Raw genomic sequence first — 20,365 nt, 5'->3', positions numbered from 1 at the left:
CCACTACTCCCATCGGCTCATCCAAATATTAACTTAAGGAAAAGCACATATAAATATTGTGCAAGACACTTATTCCAGATAGTCCTCTGTACCAACACAGAATCCTTTTGAAGTTATGAATCATTCTGATATGAAGTGATTTGTATTACCTTGACCACAAATATTCAATACTGAATAGAAGACCTTTCATATCTTTAAAATGCACTAATCGAAATAATTCAAAATGTGTCCAATACTAATGTAATCTCAATGTCTAAGTGCTTCTGCAAATGCATCAGTCTCATTCTTGGTCCCAGACATTATCCGAAAATACCTTATTAAAGCTCTGCTTGAAGCTATTTGATGTTGTCTCTTGTACCATCTGAAAGAATACCTTCCTGTCCTCCTCATCAACTAAGCGATCATAGAAAACTCGGTAAACCTCATGAATCCAAAGTCTGATCAGTTTATCTCCATCCTGAAAAAGCAAATACAAGAAACCAGGTAAATATAGCCCAGGCAGGATTTGTTTAAAAACAAAAGGACAGAAATGTCCATCTGGACCCTGCCATACCTTGTACTAAACTCAGTGGGAATCTTTCAATTCCAAGCCATTCAGCACATGGCTCCGCATCTGCTAACTTAACCAGCTTCCTCATCTAGTTACCACCTTGTCCTTTGTGACCATACAAACTGGGGCTCTTATGTCAAAGCATTTTTCTCTACTGTATCAATTCTCCCCACCCTTCCAAGATAAAGTACAGAATAAATCTTTAAAGATAGGGCTCACAGGCTCTAACTCAAGCCCTGCTCAAAACTGTTGCTGGCTAAGATTTCCTCTGAATAGCTTGTAGCTGTTTTGTTCTGTTTCTGCACCAAAATCATTCCCCTAAAGAAAGGAAATGTTTAATACTCCTTTAACCTGACATTTTACTGAAAATGGATGAAAGGAGGAGGATGAAAATTGTACATATCAGTATCCATTTGTAGTTTATGACAACTGGCGAACTTGGGGCTAAACTATTCAGTCTTGTTCACTGACGAGCTTGTCATTTGTGAAAGAGAGATAGCGAGTCTTCCCACGTTTGTTTCTTCTGTATATTTAGTTTGCAAGTTCAAGAGAAGGGACTGTCTGACTTGACGTACAGGCCTTAACAGATGAGCCTTGGACCTTGGGGCCCAACTGTAACACATGTAAAGAATATTAACAAAAAGGACACCTGTCTCCTTCAGAGACAGACTGAAAATCTATAACAAGGTATTCCAGGACTATCCTGATTTGAAACCTTGTAAATCTGTTGAAATCATAGTTCATTTATTTTGAGATGTTTACTGACTGATATTATAAAAGTAATTTACTTTTTCCATTTCTTTTTCTTACAGCAACATAATTGAACTACAACTTACTTGCAAATGAGTGTGTGGACAGAGCAGCACTCCTTGAATAACCCTGGAAAAATCCCGTAGATTAAAGACATAGTGGGATTTTGAAGGAGTTGGGAGAAAATTATCAACTGCCATTTTATAAATTGACATTGTCGCTTGGACCATCATCTTACCCAGCCTTAAGAAGGAGAAGAGATACAATTTTAACTTTTGAAGATAAACTGCAGGAGAAAAAAACTACAAAGGCATTACAGGAAATATATCACATTACCTTAGAAATACAGGCTCAAAGCCTTTGCTGAAATGCCAATCAGCAACTGCAGTAAAAATCTTGGTTAATATGTCATCATCAAAAGAACATATAGATACAATGTTCAAGTGCCGTGTGAAACGTCCTGTAATACAGACAAAATGATGCAGAAAGATTTAGGAATGTCCAAACATTTGTCCACCTTTCAGCTAGCATATTCTAGGATTGACTGGCACTCAAACAACAACATTTGAATCTGGGTCCAGCTCCATGATCTTGTTTCTGGCAAATTTCTGCTTCAGCAGTGATGCAAAACAAATATAAACACAGTTTATATTTTCTATCAGTATTTCACTTAGAATAACTGGTTTTAATATGAAAAACATAAGTCTCCACTACAACAAAGCTGCTATTACCCACATTTAAATTTAAGCTTATATTAGCCCTGTTGACTGTGATATGACACAGTAAAACTTCACAAAATCAAGGATCTTGTTATTGGCTTTCATCTAAAAAAAATATATCAGTCTATACACTAGTAAATTTTACAAATTAACTGTATCAGAATTGTTATTTTAATAAAGCCTCCTTAGAGGACATACAGTAATAACTGTATTAGTGTTTATATGAAACAAAGCAGCATGAAGTGCCTTATTAACGGTGTAGCTGTAGCTACATTAGGGCTTTTACTGGCATAACTTTTTCATTAGAAAATATAATCTCCTTATGGTGATATGACAGGACTCATGGACTTTTGCAGGCAAAATGCTTGTAAGTAAATGCAGGCAGCCTATCTTAGCAGCAGGAGATACATTTTCAGAAGAGAACAGCCAGAAAGACTTGGCAAGAAGATGTACTCCCTCCCTTATCCAAAGAACAAGAGATAGAAAAAGTGTCCAGTTCTCTAATTTTGGAATTATCATCATTCAGAGTTTAATCAACATTAAAAACATTGTTTCTAATGTTACTTAAACTGCCCCTGGAAAAGGTACAGATTTGACCTTAAGCATACAGATTTCTACTTTGAACAACCCAGCCAGTGAACATGTCTGTACATCTACAAGTAATAGATAAATGTACAATTAGTCACCAGCAGAACTGAACCTGCCTCTTAACATCAGCCAGTTAAATAACTACTTGGCATAGTAATATATATCCTACCTGTAATATCGTTCCTGCCTCCCCCAGGTGGACCCATAGCTGAAACAAGCAGTACATCTATGATATTAATCTTGGATGCATCTTTCTTGTTGTACCAGTGACCGTGATCAATCCATTGTCTGAGAAGCTCAATAGGTGGCTGGGCTCCATACACTTCCTTTGCAGGCATGTTTAGATCATCTATGGAGAACACAGACATGGATTAAAAATCCCTCAGTGTTTAGGAATTACAGTTTCCTTTCAAAGCTAAGAAGAAAAAATAACTGAACTAGAGGCAGAAAAAGGTGGTGTCTTGTTATTCTTGCTTCTCATTAAACTAACCAGAATCGAATGACATTATACTTTACAGGCATACTTATGGGTGAAGTTTTAACTTAATGTGGTTGGGATTTTGTTCTATTTTATTTCATGTCACACTGCAACGCTGAATGCACCATTCTGAAGACAACCGCCACTTAAACAGAAACCTTTCAGCAGAGGGCACTGCTAATCCTTCTTTGGATGCCTGAAAACAGCCAAAGAGCACCGAGGCAATCCAAAATTACTAGTCTGAATGAACCACTTCTTTTGCTTAAATCAGAATTAAATTATATAAAAACCCTGAAAAAGGTATCTTACCCACAAATATTATAGCTTTTTTCCCCGAAGGAGGTCCAAATAATCCTTTTCTTCTTCTCTCCAGCTTGGACATAATAGTATCCTGAGTTTGGTTAGCAGAGGTTCTTGCAGAGAAATTTATGAAGTTTGGGATGCATTTTTCCTTTGGAAGTTGCAATAGAAAATTGTTGGTTATAGCTGATTTTCCAGTGCCAGTGGGACCCACAAAAAGCAAAGGGACATTATGCTCCACATATGTTTTAAGAAAAAACATCTGCCTGGCAGTTTCCATTGTTGGAATGATCAGCTCAGATACCTATTACAGAGAAAAGTAAAACAAGTCCATGAAAATCAAACATCTAAAACATTCAACATGAATATTTGCAAGCAACTACAGGAAGCCTGTAGCACAAAAATTCTTTTACCTGAAAACCTAAGCTATAACAAGGCTCTGGTAGATAGTATGGCCCCACGTCTTGTTCAGTGTTTATACAGTAAATAGCACCACTAGTATTACCTATATTATGGTTCATAGACGCTATATGAAGCCTGGAAGGAGAACTGCAGAGTTAAATATGGCTTATTTCTGTTCCCCTACTGCGCAAGAGGAAAGGAACAGTGCTATGGAAATCTTTTTCTCTTCCTCATCTTCCACTTATCATTAGGAGCTGTACACTAGACAACAATAAAGATTTTAGACAGCAGAATGAAATGTAATCTTACATCTCTCATGTACTTAATAGACAAGGCAGTTGCAACTACAATGGAATGAAAAGCTGAACAAACATCACTTAAGTTATCTTGAAATTTCATCTCCAGAATAGGTACTTTTTGCAGACCTCTGCTGTGCTACACTTCCCTTGAGTTCACAGCTGCCATCAAAATGTGAGTGAGTCTATTTGGAAACGGAGGGGATCCAGGACTGTCAGTACTGCTCTCCATATCCCAAAGAAGTAGTAAGTCTCTTTGCTTGCTTTCTCTGATTAACTCATACTATACCATCATGACATCAACCACGGAAAACAAAAATGAAGGAATGGAAATTCAGGCTTTGGCTTTTTCCCACCAAGATTTCTATAGCATCAGATGCTATTACAGAGAGAAAAGCAGAATCAAAAATTTAAACCCCTAGCCAACCTCAGGCTCCATGTTCACCTGCAGTGCTGAAGTTTCAATATTGATGGTACCAGAATTAAGACATAAGCATGAACAGGAGCCTACAGGAGATTAACAAAATGTTGCAGATCAAACATTAAACGGCCTAATACAGTAGAATCAGAGCTAGCTAAGGCAGTTGATTTCTACGTCTAAATCACTTAATCAAATAATTATTTTCTATAATGAAAGATATCAATGTGAACCTTAGCCCCTGGGGAGATAACTTGCTCTTCTTTTGTGATGTACTCTGTCCACAGATTCCACTGCCCACTGCCATGCTTGTAAAAATAGAAGTCATAAACACTCCCTGTTAATTGAAAAACACAACATAAGAAAACCCACCGATTAAAGAACAAACTTTGATCATTTTAGTGTGAGGCATTGAACACTGTGAGATAATGAAGGCTTTCTAGTACAAAAGATACCCTCCCCCCGCCCCCCACCATTATCATTACCAAATTATTTTAGGTCAGATTCAGCTATGGTGTTCGAGTACAACATGAGGCATATGCTACTCCTGGTTAAAAGAGCCAGGAAAGAGCACCCAACTGTGCAGCCCAAGGCTTGGCAGATGGTGACTCTGCTGCAGACTTAACATCTGCCAGGCACTCTATTCTCCCTTAAAATGCCAAGTTTTCTTATTGCTTCATATAAAGGCCAGGCAAGTACAGTTATGAAGAAGCACCTTTTTCTGGAAAGATATTGTTTCTCGTAAGCTTCACACTTCTAGGGCGTGGGTTTTCCTCATTCATTCCCATTAGCAAGTTGCGGTAAAACAAATCAAATTTCTTTCTGCTGTCTGCATCGATGATCCCACCAACTGTCCAAACCAAAGCAAAAAGGAAAAGCCCCTGCAGCCACAAGGTGATATGCTGACTAGACATGCTTTCCTTCTCTTCTTCCTCGGATTCCTTTATTTCATCTAAAACACATATTTTGAATTTTAGTTAAATACCAGTTACAACCATAAATCCCAATTCAAAATGCATTTTCGCAAAAGCATTGAGACAAACTTAGAGCCTTGTCTTCAGTGGAACAAAGCCAACCTACAGAGTGAGGATCTTGTCTGTGCAAAATCCTGTTTACAAATAAAAATAAATGAGAAGAAAAAATATTTACCAAATATCGTAATTCTTTTCTTCAGATGCTAGCAAACAGCAAGCAAAACATATGGAATACACTCACATGATCATGTTCAGTTTTGTAATGACGTCAAATTCAAAAGCGCCATACGCTAGTCAAAGAACTATTATTATACTGATCAGGGAGATCACCAAGTGTGTTGTATGATCTCAACAGTATGGAATTCCTTTGGTATTCCCTCGCACCCAATAACCTGCATCTTACCATGGGACACAGCAGGAAAAAAAGAAAAATCAAAATGAGAAGAGTAACGCTTTGGGTACTTACCAAGCAGACAAGTATAGAGTTTCATCAAGCTGTAACTCAAGTGAATAGAGGACGTTTGTACAATGGCTTTGCAATGAAGGTGAATAAACTCTAAACAGGGCTGGACTAGCCACATAAACATGTCATTGACCTACCAGGAGAAAAGGAAATGGCTTTTAAACAATGCAGGAGTGCCACATTTCCCACTGTCACTCAATTCTCTCTCAATAAAACACAAAGCATCAGAAATTCTCCAAGTTGGCAGAGCGGGTTATCAGGAAAGGACCTGTGTCAAGCAGTACTTAAGTGATCACAAAGTCACACACTGTCATTATCTGATGCTGAAAACAATTTGTTTCTACCACAGACAAGTTTTCAGCAGGAATTTTGTTACCCAGACATCAATCCAGACAGCAGAGCAGTAGCGCAGCCTAGGAAGACCACTGCTTTGCTTGGGCAAGAACAAAGTTATTCCAACAGAACCAAAGATAAGGGCTTCATCCTCCCTTAAAAAGGACAGGCCCCTAACTAAGGGCCCAGCACAGATACTGTGCCACAGAAGAAATTCCAGAAAGCTGGAACTGACTGGTACCAGCAGCAGTGCCACAGCATGCAGGTAGGTAATGACCATGGCTGGTGGTGTCTGCTCCATGAACTCACACAGGAAACCAGGAGAGGAATCATCACCTAGCCTTTTCACATGGGCTATATGCTGGTTAAAGAATAAACATTTTGCTTTGATGAACTAAGAAATCTATAAAGAGCTCTTCTAGTCTTGGTACTTCTATTGAATTTGGTCCTAATTTCCTGCAAAAACTCAAAGGGGGCCTTGTCAAATCACAGAAATCAAAGTTTTCTCCAGTTTCAAAGCTATTGTAGGCAGATCTTATTCTGATTCTTTTACTATATTTTAATGCCCAATAAAAGGGAATTTTTATTTTGATAAGATTAAAAGCTGATTCCCACCAACTTTTATTTGCATCTACACTGAAGATATACCACAATACACAACACAAAGAGCTCCCATTCATGCAAGCAATCGAGTACACAGAAGACTATTTCACAAGGATTCATGAGGTGACTAACGCTTTGAAGATCAAGCTGTTACTGATAATAATATCATAAGCCTGTTTAAGCTAAACTCTAGATGTCTTAGAAGAAGAATGAGTTCAGAACATTTTGAGTCTTCCAGTTTTCCCCACATTACATTTCTAATACATAAGGCTAATACATTAGCATCTCCAGCTCTCAGGCACTTGCAATGACATTTAACATTCTTCACTACAAAATAATTTACAACAGCCTCTAGGAGGTCTGGGACCCTCTAAATCATTAAAGTACTTTAAAAAGTTTTGATTCTGCATGCCTGTCTTCAAGTGGGCAAACTGTGAGCATCACCTTAACATTAATCTTCTGAATTAGACCAATGTAAAAATTAAGTTTCGCACCAGCTCTCGGTGTTCTTCCTGCAGGTTTGAAGGCAATGTCTTCATGTAGGAATCCTTCAGTGGCTTCCAACCTAACTGTTGTGGGTCCATATAGACCATACCACACCTAGGAAGAACAAACTATGGTACAGGAACAGATGTGCAAGGTGGGACAGTTCAAGTTTGAATGCTTTCACATTACCTGCTGACAGTTGCTGGAGATGCCTCCTCCAAGTCTGCCGGCTCAAAGATTAAACTCATTTTTGAATTCATCTGAATTATTTCACCACTCATTAAGCATAGCTAGAAGAAGAGCATCACATAAACATGATCTAGTCATGTCAGTGCTGATCATCCAGTCAAAGTAATGACTGTCATAAAATCACTGAACATTCTACTTACTGCCACTCCTCATTCACTCATTCATATTCTCACAGCACATATTTTCTGACCTTGTCTCAACTTTTCTACATGTTACTGTAATGGCTTGCAGAGACAGAGAACAATGCTCTATCTTTAGATAAATCTGCAAGGATAAGCAGTTATGCCCTACAGCTTTTTTCTTTTTTTTTTTTTTTTTAAATATTTGTTCACTAAGTAATTTAAGCAAGTTCAGTGTTCAGTAACAGAACTGAGTTTATATATTTCAGTTTCCTAAAGGGTCAATAAAAAACCCTCAGTAAGCAACCTGATTTCAATAAAGCAGGAGCAAGACAAAGCTTCTAGGGGGAAGTAACAGCTTAATATCATCTAATAAACCCACTCATGTAACTGGGGAAAAAAGCAATGCTTTTAAGCACATCTGCCTTTCCTGAGTCTCACACCTCCTTTGACCAACGTGGTAATAATATTGCTAGTACTAAAATAAAGTATGTATATTAAAGGACAAGGTTACTGGCAAAAGTTAGGCTACCTTTTTATTATCATCCAGCACAGTGTTCAAGTTTTCTATCCAAACTGCATCTACTGGGCCATCAAAAACAATCCACTTCCGATCATCTGTGGTAGAAGATGCTTGTTCCCTGAAGGCATTTGCAAGAACTCCATCTGTCCACTCATGGCTTACAGGATCAAAACCGCCATACAACTGTCCCATAGTAATTGCTTTGGGATTAATAACTTTGTATTCAACAGCATATTCATCCATGGATTTTGCTTTGTAAAAAGACAAATAGATGAGCTTGAGAATTTGATAGGTTAGTTTCATTCAGCAATGAAAGTACAGAACAAGATTCTTGAGGATCCTACTTTAGCTGCCCAAGGCAAAAAAAACCCAGACATTTTGCAGCTAGGTAGCGGTAAGTATGAAATTCCGTTACTTGTACAAGGAAAGCACAAAGTCCTATGTGCAAAAGCACATAAAAAAAAGAAAAAGCAGAACAGAATAGATTTTATATGTTTATGTGAGCTACTTACAATCTTCCTATCAGAGCCAGTTTTTTCAAGAGTATTATGCACAAATACAATGCTTAACAAAATTCAGAAAAGCATAAATACATTAGTATGTTTTACTATTCCAGTAAATGCAGACAAAAATACTTTCACACAAATGTATCAGACAAAAATAGCTCAACGAATAGAAATGTTCCAGTTGAGAAAGCAGAATATAGGACAATTAATAAACTGGGCATATCTCCACAAAGGAAAAACATTAGTCATAGAATTAACTTCATTTAATGTGAAGTTTGTGGCTGAACATTACCTGCACACAAATCGCCAAGGGCTCCAGCCAGCACTTTGTACGCACAGGTCTTTCCACTCAAAGGATCTCCAACAATCATGAAACCATGGCGCACCAGCATCATTTCATATATCTGTATCAGTGACAAGAGACTGGCTCTTTAACATAGAACAAAACCAGGCATTATGTTTATGAAACTTGAGGCATCTCTCCTGCACTCAGATGTGACAGGACAAAATATCAGCCAAATATCTGCACCAAAGCATTAACCCAAATCAGAAGGCAGTGTTATTACGGCAGTTCTCACTGATATAATTTAGGAAGTCACTGCCTCCAGACATCCTCCCTTCCTCCTTGCTAAATGTCATCCCTCAGCTGTAACAGCATCATTGTACAGGGTGTGAATGCACTAACCAGACACTGCAGAACACAGCCCGGTGCAAAAGCCTGAACTGAAATCAACGGTTACCAATGAAGCTAACACAAAGGGACTGAAACTACAGTTCTGAGGATGTGTCATATGACTGGTCCCACAGAGGCTGACTTTGGACTGCAAGAGTGGAAACTTGTTCAGTCACCCCACAAGATCTTGCCAGAACTCAGGTCAAAGCCTTCAGATCACCTTCAAACAGAGCTGTAAGAAGAACCACTAAGAAGATTTAAAATCTCAGGTTAAGGCAGGTATTTTCTGGTTGAGCTTAAATTCCTAATGAGTTAACACTACCCCTATTTAAATGAAAGATAAAGCATGGTTTGCAAAGCAGCATAAACCAAGTCTGAACATAAGCCATGAAATTTGAACTGCTGCTGAAGGGGCCCCTCACGATCCTGCCCCAGGCCATGCATTTTTGCCCTTGACATTACACTGTCACTATGCTGCACTACTCAAAAGAAAAAAAGTTAAGCATTTTTTTAAAAGGTCACCAATACTAGTAAATGGGAGACCAATGGGAACAAAGAGCTGAAGGTGAAGCATAAGCAAGAGTGCAAAATGTCACCTCTTTCAAGACTTCTCAAGGAGACTATGAGCAGACTGGGAACAGGGCCTGACTCCCAGTCCAGAATTCTGTTCACTAGACTATGCTGCCTCAGCTAGTAATAGACTCAGTTTAATTTTCTGTCCTGAACCATAAGATCTACAATGCAGGTGCACATATTGGCTCCTTCACAGTCTGGCTGAATTAAAAAATTGCTATAAGCAAAGCAAGCTTTTACAGCATGATTTTTACTCAGCAAAAATATGCTGTTTGCAATATTTTATTAACTGATCGTGGAAACCATTAGGTATTCATTCATGTCACAGACAGTTAAGAGTGTTTCTGCTCTCACACTCTTCTTCCCCAGAAGTATGAGAAAATAAACCTGAATAATTTTTCCAATGAACCATGGAACTGGTTGAAGATTCATTTTTTTTATATTTTCAGTTAGTGCCTTGACAAACAGGTCGTAATCTGGTGTAGGAAGAACCACTCCAGGAAACAGGTCAGATATGATGCCCTGATAAGGAAAGGCAGAATAGAACACTATTTAAACACAGATTACAAAAAGGAAAAATTCCAAAAGCATAAAAATCTACAAGTAAAATAACACTCATACAGTTAAGAGAAAAAATCCTCAGCTGGAAAAACTTACTTCTAGGCAAACTGTAGCCACACAAAATTCTGTATGCATAAGACAGAAACGAGTGCCTGCATTTCTTATACACACAATGGTATTGTAAAAAGGAGGCTTAACCTTCTGCAAATTTGCCCCAAAAAGCATTACAGGAAAGGGTGTGAAAGTGACTGAAAGAATTTTAGTGATTAAAGAGAAGGCTATGTGTGCTGAAATTTCAGAGCAATGACTCCGTGTGTGCTTGTAACCTATCTTTTACGTCTTTAATATTGATTGCTGTGTAGCTCAACATAGTCTTTATTTTCTGTCAAAGCCGTATGCAAACAGGAACTTCCTCATTTTCATTCTGGCTTCAAATTTCTAGTTGAACTTAATTTAGTTGCCCACATCTCTTTTGCAACACAAAGCTAGAATTCAAACTCCAAAGAATAGTTTCCATGAATGAAACAGCAAAAATAACTTCTAGCAAGATACCTTGTAAAGTATTTTACAGAATAACTTAAAAAGCACCACTGAAAGTTTGTTTTTCAAAATAATCCCAACAACACCAAAGAGTGCAGACAGATCAGTGGACTGAAATAACTACACTAATGTAGCAGCATCTAGATCAAACTGTTCTAAATTAAGACAATGACCTGTTTCTGAGGCGCTTATAATGGACCTCATCAACACAAAACTGAAACACACCAGCCTGACAGCTTACCTGAAACAATGGCACATCCTGTGCCAAGAATTTGGCCAAGTTAACATCCAGCAAAGCCCGAAGTAACAATACACTTTCATTTTCAGTTGGGTACTTCAGTTTTAAGTTTCCTGCAGCTGTCAGGACAGATTTAACAGCACGCATTCCATAATCATAGTGATGCTGAGATGACAACTGCTCAGAGCACAAACGGTAAGTGGCAACAATTTTCTGGGCAAGACTGTGGATATTAAAATATCACATGTAAAATGAAAATATCTCACCATGCAAGGAAAATAATTTAAGTACCTATATACACACAAAGTAACTGCAGTGATTATCAGATATGTTAGCTGACAAGATGGCCCAAAACACCTAGGAAGTAAAACTGTAGATTCTGCCATGCCAGAGAACGTGTGTGCCATTTAGGAATTCTGTTTGATATTATGATACATTTTGCAAATGATCCTGTGTAGAGGTGCATATCTGTCAACATGAAGCGGTAAATGAGAATTGATGATAAAAGAAATTAAAAAGTACTTTCTGGAGAAACAGAACACGGACAGCCTTCCAGAATGACATGCCTCAAACACACATATATGCCTTATAGAGGAATGAGGTATATCAGACTCAACTGATGTGGAAAATTCAGCATGTCTTACCTCCGAGAGTCCAAAAATCCCATTGAATAGAGTGAAATTTCTCCAATCAAAGCATAATCTGGAACCATCATGGCAACTGTTCGGAACAGTGCCTGTAAGAAAAAAAGATACAAGCTTAGATGATGGAATATGGTAAGACATGTGCTTGCTTTTTAAGAATAGTATCTCTCTATAAATTCATGAGCTTCTAGAATTCAGGAATCATCAGAAATCTATGAGATTGCATTAATATTTTATTCTATTCTATTATGATCTTGTCAAGAGGTTCAAGGGGCTGTACTGAGCACTGCAGGAACGAATGTATAGAAAGTCACAATCCTAAAGAACTATTAATAGAAGAAAGGGAGGTGTCATTCATCTCACTTTTATAATAGGCAAACTAGAACATGGTGTGGTTAAAGTCTTGTAAAATGTCACAAAAAAAATGTGGCAAAGCTTGGAAAAGAACTAGGACCACATCAGTCTCTCTACAGTATCTCAGCAACTTGCAAAGTTATAATAAATTTAAATTGGGATTTGGACTGCCAAGCCACTGTAAACCAGGAGAACTTCCACTTAGAGTACAGTTAAAGCTGTGAACTGCTATCAGAATGATTAGACTGAGACCTTTCATCTGTGCATTACGTACAATCCTTAAACGCTAAGGCTTAGCAAAAAGCACAGCAGAATACACTTGAATGGGTTATCAGCATCTGTGGCCATGGAGAAGCCCATGCCAGAGCTGGTACATCTCAAAGCAACTGTGGCTGTGCATAAGTCTATGCTGCAGCAAGCACACCCCTGGGAAGAGATTGTGGCTCATAGATAAGGCTCCACTTGAGGCAGGTACACCCCTAAGGGACTGCAGTCTGTGGCTAAGTCCAAGCCAGAGCAGGGGCAAGGGGAGGAGTTTATTGCAACGTTTTAACATTTGATTTATCCTATTGTCTGGTCCAAAGGGACCAGGCATGGAAACTGTAATGGAAATACCTTTAAATTCTTGTAACCCAGGACTTGAATTTCATGTTACAGGAAACCCCTTGTTACTAGCTAGGTGAGGAGCAACAGGAGGAGTTGTTGCAATCTTAAACCCTACAACCTGGCTCAAAGGGACCAGAAATGAAGACTGTAACGAGAATACTTTTAAATTGTTGTAACCCATTATTTGAATTGCATGTTATAGGAGTTACTGTAGCAGGAACCACCTGAACCAGTGGCAGACAAGCCTTACGAGAAACAGTGTAAGTGCAGCAGTAACCCAACCTGAGCTAAGCCCAGTAACTCCACACAACACACCAGCTCTCCTGTCCTAAGTGACCATCATAACAGATGGAGCCCAAAGTCATGGATTAAATTAACTCAATGGACATTTTGTGGACATTTATGGATATTTTACAGGCATTTCACAAGGGTGGTCCATAGACTAAGGGAATGATATCTGCATCTTATAACAAAGGACAGGAAAGGTGGTGATGGGTAATGAGGATGTACGGGTTCATGTGGGACCACCAGCAGGCAAAGTATTCAGCCATGTCCAGGAAAGCAGGGCTCCATCATCTGTAACAGTTACTTGGGAAGACAAAACGCCAAAACTCCAAACATGCTCTCCTTCCTTCTTCTTCCCCCAGCTTTATATGTGATCATGACATCATCATACGGTATGAAATATCCCTTCGGTCAGCTGGGGTCAGCTGTCCTGGCTTTGTCCCCAGCTAGCTTGTTGTGCACCCCCAGCCTACCTGCTGGTGGTGCTGGGTGAGAAGCAGAAAAGGCCTTGACTCTATGTAAGCACTGCTCAGCAATAACGAAAACATTCCTGAATTATCAACAGTTTCCAGCACAAATCCAAAACACAGCCCCATACCAGCTACTGTGAAGAAAATTAAATCTATTCCAGCCAAAACCAGCACATCACTGTATTATTTGATTGCTGCCTTGCTTTTCTTATTACTATAGATATTACCTACTATGTTAAATATCTACAAAAAAATCAGGATTCCAGATTTACCTTCAGATTATCAGGCAGCTCTGCTCGTCCAGCATACCCAGGATTCATCGTGATAAACACAGCACATGTAGGATTAAGAGAGATCTCTGTCCCTTCAAAGATGAATGTTCTGAGTTTGCGAGTAATAGCTTGCTGGATGCTAAGTATTTGTTGGGCAACTACAGATAATACTTCAGCCTAATACAGACAGAACAGATTGGAAAACATTAGAAACTCCGAGACAATATAAAATGGTTTTGTTTATATATTTTGATGGCTATATTTGCATTCCTCTGGCTCAAAATCACCCTGCGACTGATAACTGAGCCTAAATATTAGCTGCCTATTGAAGCGGTCCTCTGCAAGTTAGTGCAACCATTCCCTACTCAACCAACTAGGCAGGTAGCAGAGGCTTCTAAAAGCCTGCACAGGGAAATACGTGCCTGAATGTTGTAGACATTAAATTAGTGGGCAGGAACTCCCTCTGGAGGCCTCCAAAAGCACTTTCATCTCAGACAACTTAAAGAATTTAGGCTCTTCAGAAAGACTGATTCACTCAGTGCCCCAAATTGAGGGTAAACGTAAAAAATGGGTAACACAGCCTAGCACCAATTCTCAGAGCTTTAAAGTCTCACACGAATTCATTAAAAAACAAGTTACAGCAGACAACTGGAGAAATCAAGGTGTTAAAGATGCTAAAAGTAGAACTCTATGGAATTTCCACTTTTACTAGTACTTAAATCTAATTGCATCAAGATAACAACAAACTCAATCAAAGTCATTAGTCACCAAATTAAAAAAACAAACCCAAAAATTCAGAGTAAGACCAAGGAGGGGATTAGATGTGTCTGGTTATAGAGCCAGTTAACCAGGTCACTCAGTTAGTGACACTTGGCTAGTCACCACAGGAATCCCTCCACTGGGATTTGCCTGTCTTGTGCTGAACACAGACAAAAGCAGCCCCACAGCTTGATTTCTCAAGGAGAAGAGGAGGACAGTTCTCTCTCAACAAATGAGTGTCACATACAAAAGAGGAAATTGCACAGGAACAATTTTTTCAGCTAAAATAACACAGAACACAAGATTTCTGCAACACAGCACAGGTAGACATGTGCTCCTACAGCAGGCAGCTCAGTACCTATTTCTGTGTCAGTGATCATCAAAACCAAGAAGCTATACTACAACTAAAAGTGGAAGATTAGCAATAATGCTGTCATGTCTGAATCTAAAACTTCTTGTGTCTTAAATTAAAGATTTACCATTTTATTTGTCTGAGTTAACACATTACCTCAATTCTATTGAACTCATCAAAGCAGGACCATGCACCAGACTGCGCCAGTCCCTTAAAGAACTTCCCCATTGCCTTGTAGTCGAGACCATCAGAGCAATTAAAGACCACACACTACAACAAAACCACAAAGAGAACATCTCTCAGTATTAACACAAAGTCCACTATAAAATTCTTAGCATATAAAATGGGAAGGGATTATTATTGCTAACATTGGATTATAACAATAAAATGCCATATAGTCACAGTCCTAAATGTGTGCTTCTTACCAGCTATTTCTATGAATAAAGAATAGGTACCGAACAAGTAGTACTTGCTCAAGAATGAAATTTCAAGTAATATCTACATATCCAAACATAAACAATGCAAAGAAAAAAAGTCTGTATTTTGGTACCTGCTTAGCTACTGCTTTTGCTAGATCTTTTGTTGTTTCTGTTTTGCCAGTCCCAGCAGGTCCTTCTGGAGCACCACCAAGATTTAATTTCAAGGCACCCATTAATGTCCTACATAAACAAGAACACAGGCATTAAAAATAGTAAACTTTAACAACAGATTTTTTCTGAAGGGATGGATAAGTATTTTCCGATACGTTCATATACTTCCCAACTTCGTAGCTTGCCCTAAAAATACCCCAGTATTGTCTCATAACCGATTTCCAATTGTGGAAGCTCCATTCACCCACTCTGCCTACAAGGAATGTCAAGGCTTTGTGTTACATGCATCCACCTCATATATCCTGAATTACACAAGCAAATGCACAGTGCCATAAGCAAAATGACAGAGTTTGCATAAAGCACGTTCACCACATGGCACTCCTCACGACAAGAACTTGAAGCTGGCTTCATAAATGAAGTCAATCTTTAGAAGTGGCTTAGAAAGTATAAAATTTCTTTCATAAACCTGGGAATCACCTTGCTCTCAAAGTGATTTTCATATTAAAAATGAGATCCCTGTGAACACTGGAGTGGTCTGACTATTTTACAAAGCCTCATTCAAAGCCTTTGCCACCAAAAATAACTTAAATTGTGCTGATTAGAATCTGTTTGCTCATTGCTTGTACTGAAACTGCATCTGGCACAGCTGACTGTGTAGTCTTAGTTTAGATTGAGCTAATCCTAATGAAAACCACCCCAGTTTACAGATAATGCACCAGCCACATGGCTCCTTCAACACAACTGCGAATGCCAAAAGATTAAGCATTTACCAGCACAGGCATTAACATAGGCACTTTACTACAAGTGCCCTCTACATGATGGTGAGTTCACAGCTCACAGCTGACCTTTGTCTCCAGGGCTCACCAGAAGTGAAATACCAAATGCCCTTGAATACTTCAGCCTTGGGGGATGAAGTATTCCCATTTCAACCTCTTGCAAGCAAGGGAAGGAACACGGAGCTAACTGAATTCAAACATCTATGAAGGGCTCTGTAATTACCTAATTTATTTTACAGGCAGGCTGTATGTCTTACTTCAAAGAAATTAATTGACCAGTGCTACTGTATAATTCTTCACAGTTCCAGTACCATCAGCTGCCAACCCTTTTCAGAAGCACATTCTTGGATACAACAGAGACTATTACTCTACTGGTGTAGAAACCTACACATTGTAAATATTTTACCACATTTGGGTAAAGAAGATATGCAAGATTTGGCTCTAAAATCTACAGGAAAATCTTAGCTGCTGAGGTTCCTGTTATTAGTAACTATAACAAATGAAAGTAAATACAGACCAATCAAAAACATGAAAATATTATTCATAGACAACATGGCTTTACCTATAACATCGATCTGTTAGTGGGGTTATCACCAGACGTAGAGAATTGCCCAAATATTCATAACCATATTTAGCTTCTGTTGTAATCATTCGCACTATTACATCCTTCTCTTCCCAGTAGTATCTCAGCTGAGAAATCCACTGGAAGTCATTCAGATCTGTGATTTTGTCTTCAACTAATTTTGCAACCACATCACGAGCTGCAGAGTAAGAGACAAAATCTTTGAAAAATTCTTCTTGAAAAATTGAAAAATACTTTTACTGTATTAGTTTACTTAAAACAATGTGTAAGTAAACTAGCATTTACTTATAGCTATGTAAAAGTAAATCAACACTTAGAGTAGTAGGCTGGCTTTCATGTTAGAAAGGAGTCTGCATCTGTTTTGCATAAAGAATCCGCTTAATTTGATCTAGATTCCAGTGCCTGTTCTAAGTAGACACAAGATGGTTGTGCAGGACTGAGAAATCTCCATTTTCCCGAAGACAATGTGAAATAACTCTGTAAAAGTTGTTTCAAGTTAAAGAAAGCATTTTAGCTGCCTCTTTCAAATAGTTCAACCAATGAATAGCAGCACTGCCCCAGATGTAATGAGAGTACCAGCAACTGCACATTTACCATGCACGTCAATGACAGTAAGAGCTCCAAGTGTCAGCCGGGCTCCACTGGACAGCTTTCCTCTCACCAACTCAACAATGTCCCCAATTTGTAGATTGCTCTTCTCCAAGAAATCCTGTCACAGAAACAGAACATAGGCATTAAGGCAATGCTGTAGCTAGCAGTTCCTCAGCTCCCGTGGGTGCAGTCATTGGAGACAGTCCTTCCAACAAAACAAAATAATGGAAGTCCAGGCGTTACACAAACATTTAAAATTCTTTTTCATATACTGACATTTTATTTTACTATGAAAACTTCAAAAAGCTTTATGGCCTGAAAATAGTATAAGCAGAAGTCTTATCTTCCTAATAGGAATGACAAAATTCTACGACAGGAGATGAGCAGATTCCCTCTGTTGGGTAAATTTGGATTAGATTTCTTCTGTAAATTAGTAGTAAATTGTAAATTAATAAAATTAATAGAAATCTAAGCTTCTCCTAAATTTACTGTAAAAATTTTAAATTATTTTATTATTATTAAATGAGAAAGTTTAATGAAACAAAAGATTAATTTAGTTTTAATTAATGACCTGGACAACAGGACAGAGTGCACCCTCAGCAAGTCTGCAGAGGATACAAAACCGGGAGGAGTGGTTGACAGACCAGATGGGTGTGCTGCTATTCAGACAGACCTCAACACACTGGAGAAATAGGCAGACAGGAACCTTGTGAAGTTCAACTAAGGGGAAAGTCCTGTATCTGAGAAGGAATAACCCCCCATGTGCCAGTACATGCTAGTGGCCAACCAGCTGGGAAGCAGCTCTGCAGAACACCTGGATGCTGGTGGACACCAAGACAAACAAGCCATCAATGTGCCCTTGAGACAAAGAAGAGCAACAGCATCCTTGGCTGCATCAGGAAAAATATTAGCGGCAGGTCAAGGCAGGTGATCCTTCCCCTCTAGTCAGCACTGCTGACACCACATCTGGAGTACTGGGTCAGTTCTCAGCTCCTCCACAGAAGATGGGCATGGGCATACTGGAGCAAGTCCTCCTTTAGTTGGCCCTGCTTTAAAGAGGGGTTGGACTACATGATGTCCAGAGGTCCCTTATATTATGTGATTCACTGTTCTGTGACTCCTTCTCATTTTTCTTAACCTATGGATTGTTTAGGATATTTTCTTTGAAAGAAATGAATATTTTCTGACTGGATAAGTGGAGTAAGATCTTCAAATGGTATTAAACAACATAGGCAAGTTAAACCTAAGATATTCAGCAAGGGTACAGAAACAAAGACCTAATATTAAAAGGTAGTATTTGGTGTAAAGTTTATTAACACTTTTCTATTTCCACATTTAAAAATAAGCTCAAACACTCTGTTAACTCTGTTGAGAATTAATCCCCAAATAAATCCTCATCCACCTAGCTCAATTAGCATCAGCCAAAAACCCACTGAACGAATCGGAAATTATTTCCATTAATTGAGCATGCATTTGATTAGCCTCAATTAAGTAATACTTAACTGCCCTGATGATAGAGACACTACAAACACATAAAAAAAGTCTCTTGTATGAAACAACAAACTTTGCTGCTGCACCTTTATCACCAGGAAAATCTAGCAATAACAAGACAAATAGCTGCGCCATTCTGTAAAGAGAGATTTCTGCCTGCACGTTTCCCTGGGGCTTCACATGCAAAGACAGGTGTTAGAAATAAAAATACACAGTGTTTAACAACAGTCTATCACTTTTTGTTTGGCACTTTTATTTACACCAGTATCACTTGTAAATGTAGTAATACAATTTCCTTCAGTGGAATTTCTCCTGATACACATCAAGGTAAATGAGACACAAGAAAAAAGGAAACAGAAAATAAAGCACGCTGCATAAGTAAATTGTAGTATGTTGTTGAGTGAGGATCTTCTTTGCTAGAAGCAGCTTTTTATTAATTAATCAAAGTTTAGTGCTCAGAAATAGAAAGGTAGAAGAAAATCTTACCAGTAAAGTTCCTTTCCTTATAGCCTCAGACACTTCTTCTGTCCAGTAAATGGATGAAACACAAATAACCACCTGTCCAGGCCACTGAAGTACCCATGTTTTTCGAGGAACCTTAAACAAAAAGATCCATTCCAGACACAAGAAGTCATATAAACACATTAGATTATAGCACTGATAACAGTTACTTTCCCCAAATTTCTTTTGTCTCATTCTGTAAATAAATGAGAATCAGCATGGAAAACTTTAATACTTTTTCTTCAAGAAATTCAAAGTTAAAACTTCAGACTGGTTCTACTGAACAAAGACAGCTGTATTCCCACTTAGCTTCAAACATGTTTCCCTGGTTAAGAATTTCAGCAACCTATTCATATACAGTTGCTTATGAAATCTATTTTATACTGTAAATCAGGAACAATTACCTTGACATATCCTTTTATGCCATCTTGAATAATTTGTCTTACACTGGCCAGCATCATTTCCTCTACTTGCAAAAGCCATTTTTCTACCATTCCCTTCAAAAAAAAAAAACAGTTAAGAATCAATACACATTTCCTGATTATATTCCTCTTAAAGAACAAATCCTTTGAAATGTGTTAGGCTTCAATATGCTTCCTTCTGATCTGGGTGTGGTATATAGGAGGAAGAAAGGTTTAAATTTCCCAAATTCTGACGGGCAACACAGCAGTTCAACACTGCCTGAAGGCAGGTATATCAAGCTAACTCTAAAGACAATCCAGCTGAAGGAACAGCTGGATATGTTTCAT

At 38.4% G+C, this 20,365-nt stretch overlaps 1 protein-coding gene across 1 annotated transcript in view; it reads right to left on the bottom strand.

Moving 5' to 3' along the window:
• The window catches only part of DNAH3 (dynein axonemal heavy chain 3), a 69,724-nt gene that overhangs the window by 24,218 nt on the left and 25,141 nt on the right, over positions 1–20,365 (bottom strand). The window contains exons 26-47 of the mRNA XM_037385043.1: positions 20,021–20,113; positions 19,602–19,712; positions 17,628–17,742; positions 17,013–17,211; positions 15,635–15,743; positions 15,241–15,354; positions 13,974–14,150; positions 11,987–12,078; positions 11,346–11,565; positions 10,391–10,525; positions 9,050–9,161; positions 8,261–8,502; positions 7,550–7,650; positions 7,369–7,474; positions 5,942–6,071; positions 5,217–5,453; positions 4,735–4,838; positions 3,395–3,689; positions 2,777–2,956; positions 1,637–1,760; positions 1,387–1,543; positions 314–457 (exon numbers count right to left, since the gene is read on the bottom strand). Coding sequence (XP_037240940.1) covers positions 314–457; positions 1,387–1,543; positions 1,637–1,760; positions 2,777–2,956; positions 3,395–3,689; positions 4,735–4,838; positions 5,217–5,453; positions 5,942–6,071; positions 7,369–7,474; positions 7,550–7,650; positions 8,261–8,502; positions 9,050–9,161; positions 10,391–10,525; positions 11,346–11,565; positions 11,987–12,078; positions 13,974–14,150; positions 15,241–15,354; positions 15,635–15,743; positions 17,013–17,211; positions 17,628–17,742; positions 19,602–19,712; positions 20,021–20,113 — 3,297 coding nt within the window. The remainder of the gene's footprint in view (positions 1–313; positions 458–1,386; positions 1,544–1,636; positions 1,761–2,776; positions 2,957–3,394; positions 3,690–4,734; positions 4,839–5,216; positions 5,454–5,941; positions 6,072–7,368; positions 7,475–7,549; positions 7,651–8,260; positions 8,503–9,049; positions 9,162–10,390; positions 10,526–11,345; positions 11,566–11,986; positions 12,079–13,973; positions 14,151–15,240; positions 15,355–15,634; positions 15,744–17,012; positions 17,212–17,627; positions 17,743–19,601; positions 19,713–20,020; positions 20,114–20,365) is intronic.

Source organism: Falco rusticolus, chromosome 4 (genome assembly GCF_015220075.1).
Source record: "Falco rusticolus isolate bFalRus1 chromosome 4, bFalRus1.pri, whole genome shotgun sequence".
Taxonomy (NCBI): Eukaryota; Metazoa; Chordata; class Aves; order Falconiformes; family Falconidae; genus Falco; species Falco rusticolus.
This window is presented reverse-complemented; position numbering and strand designations above follow the sequence as displayed.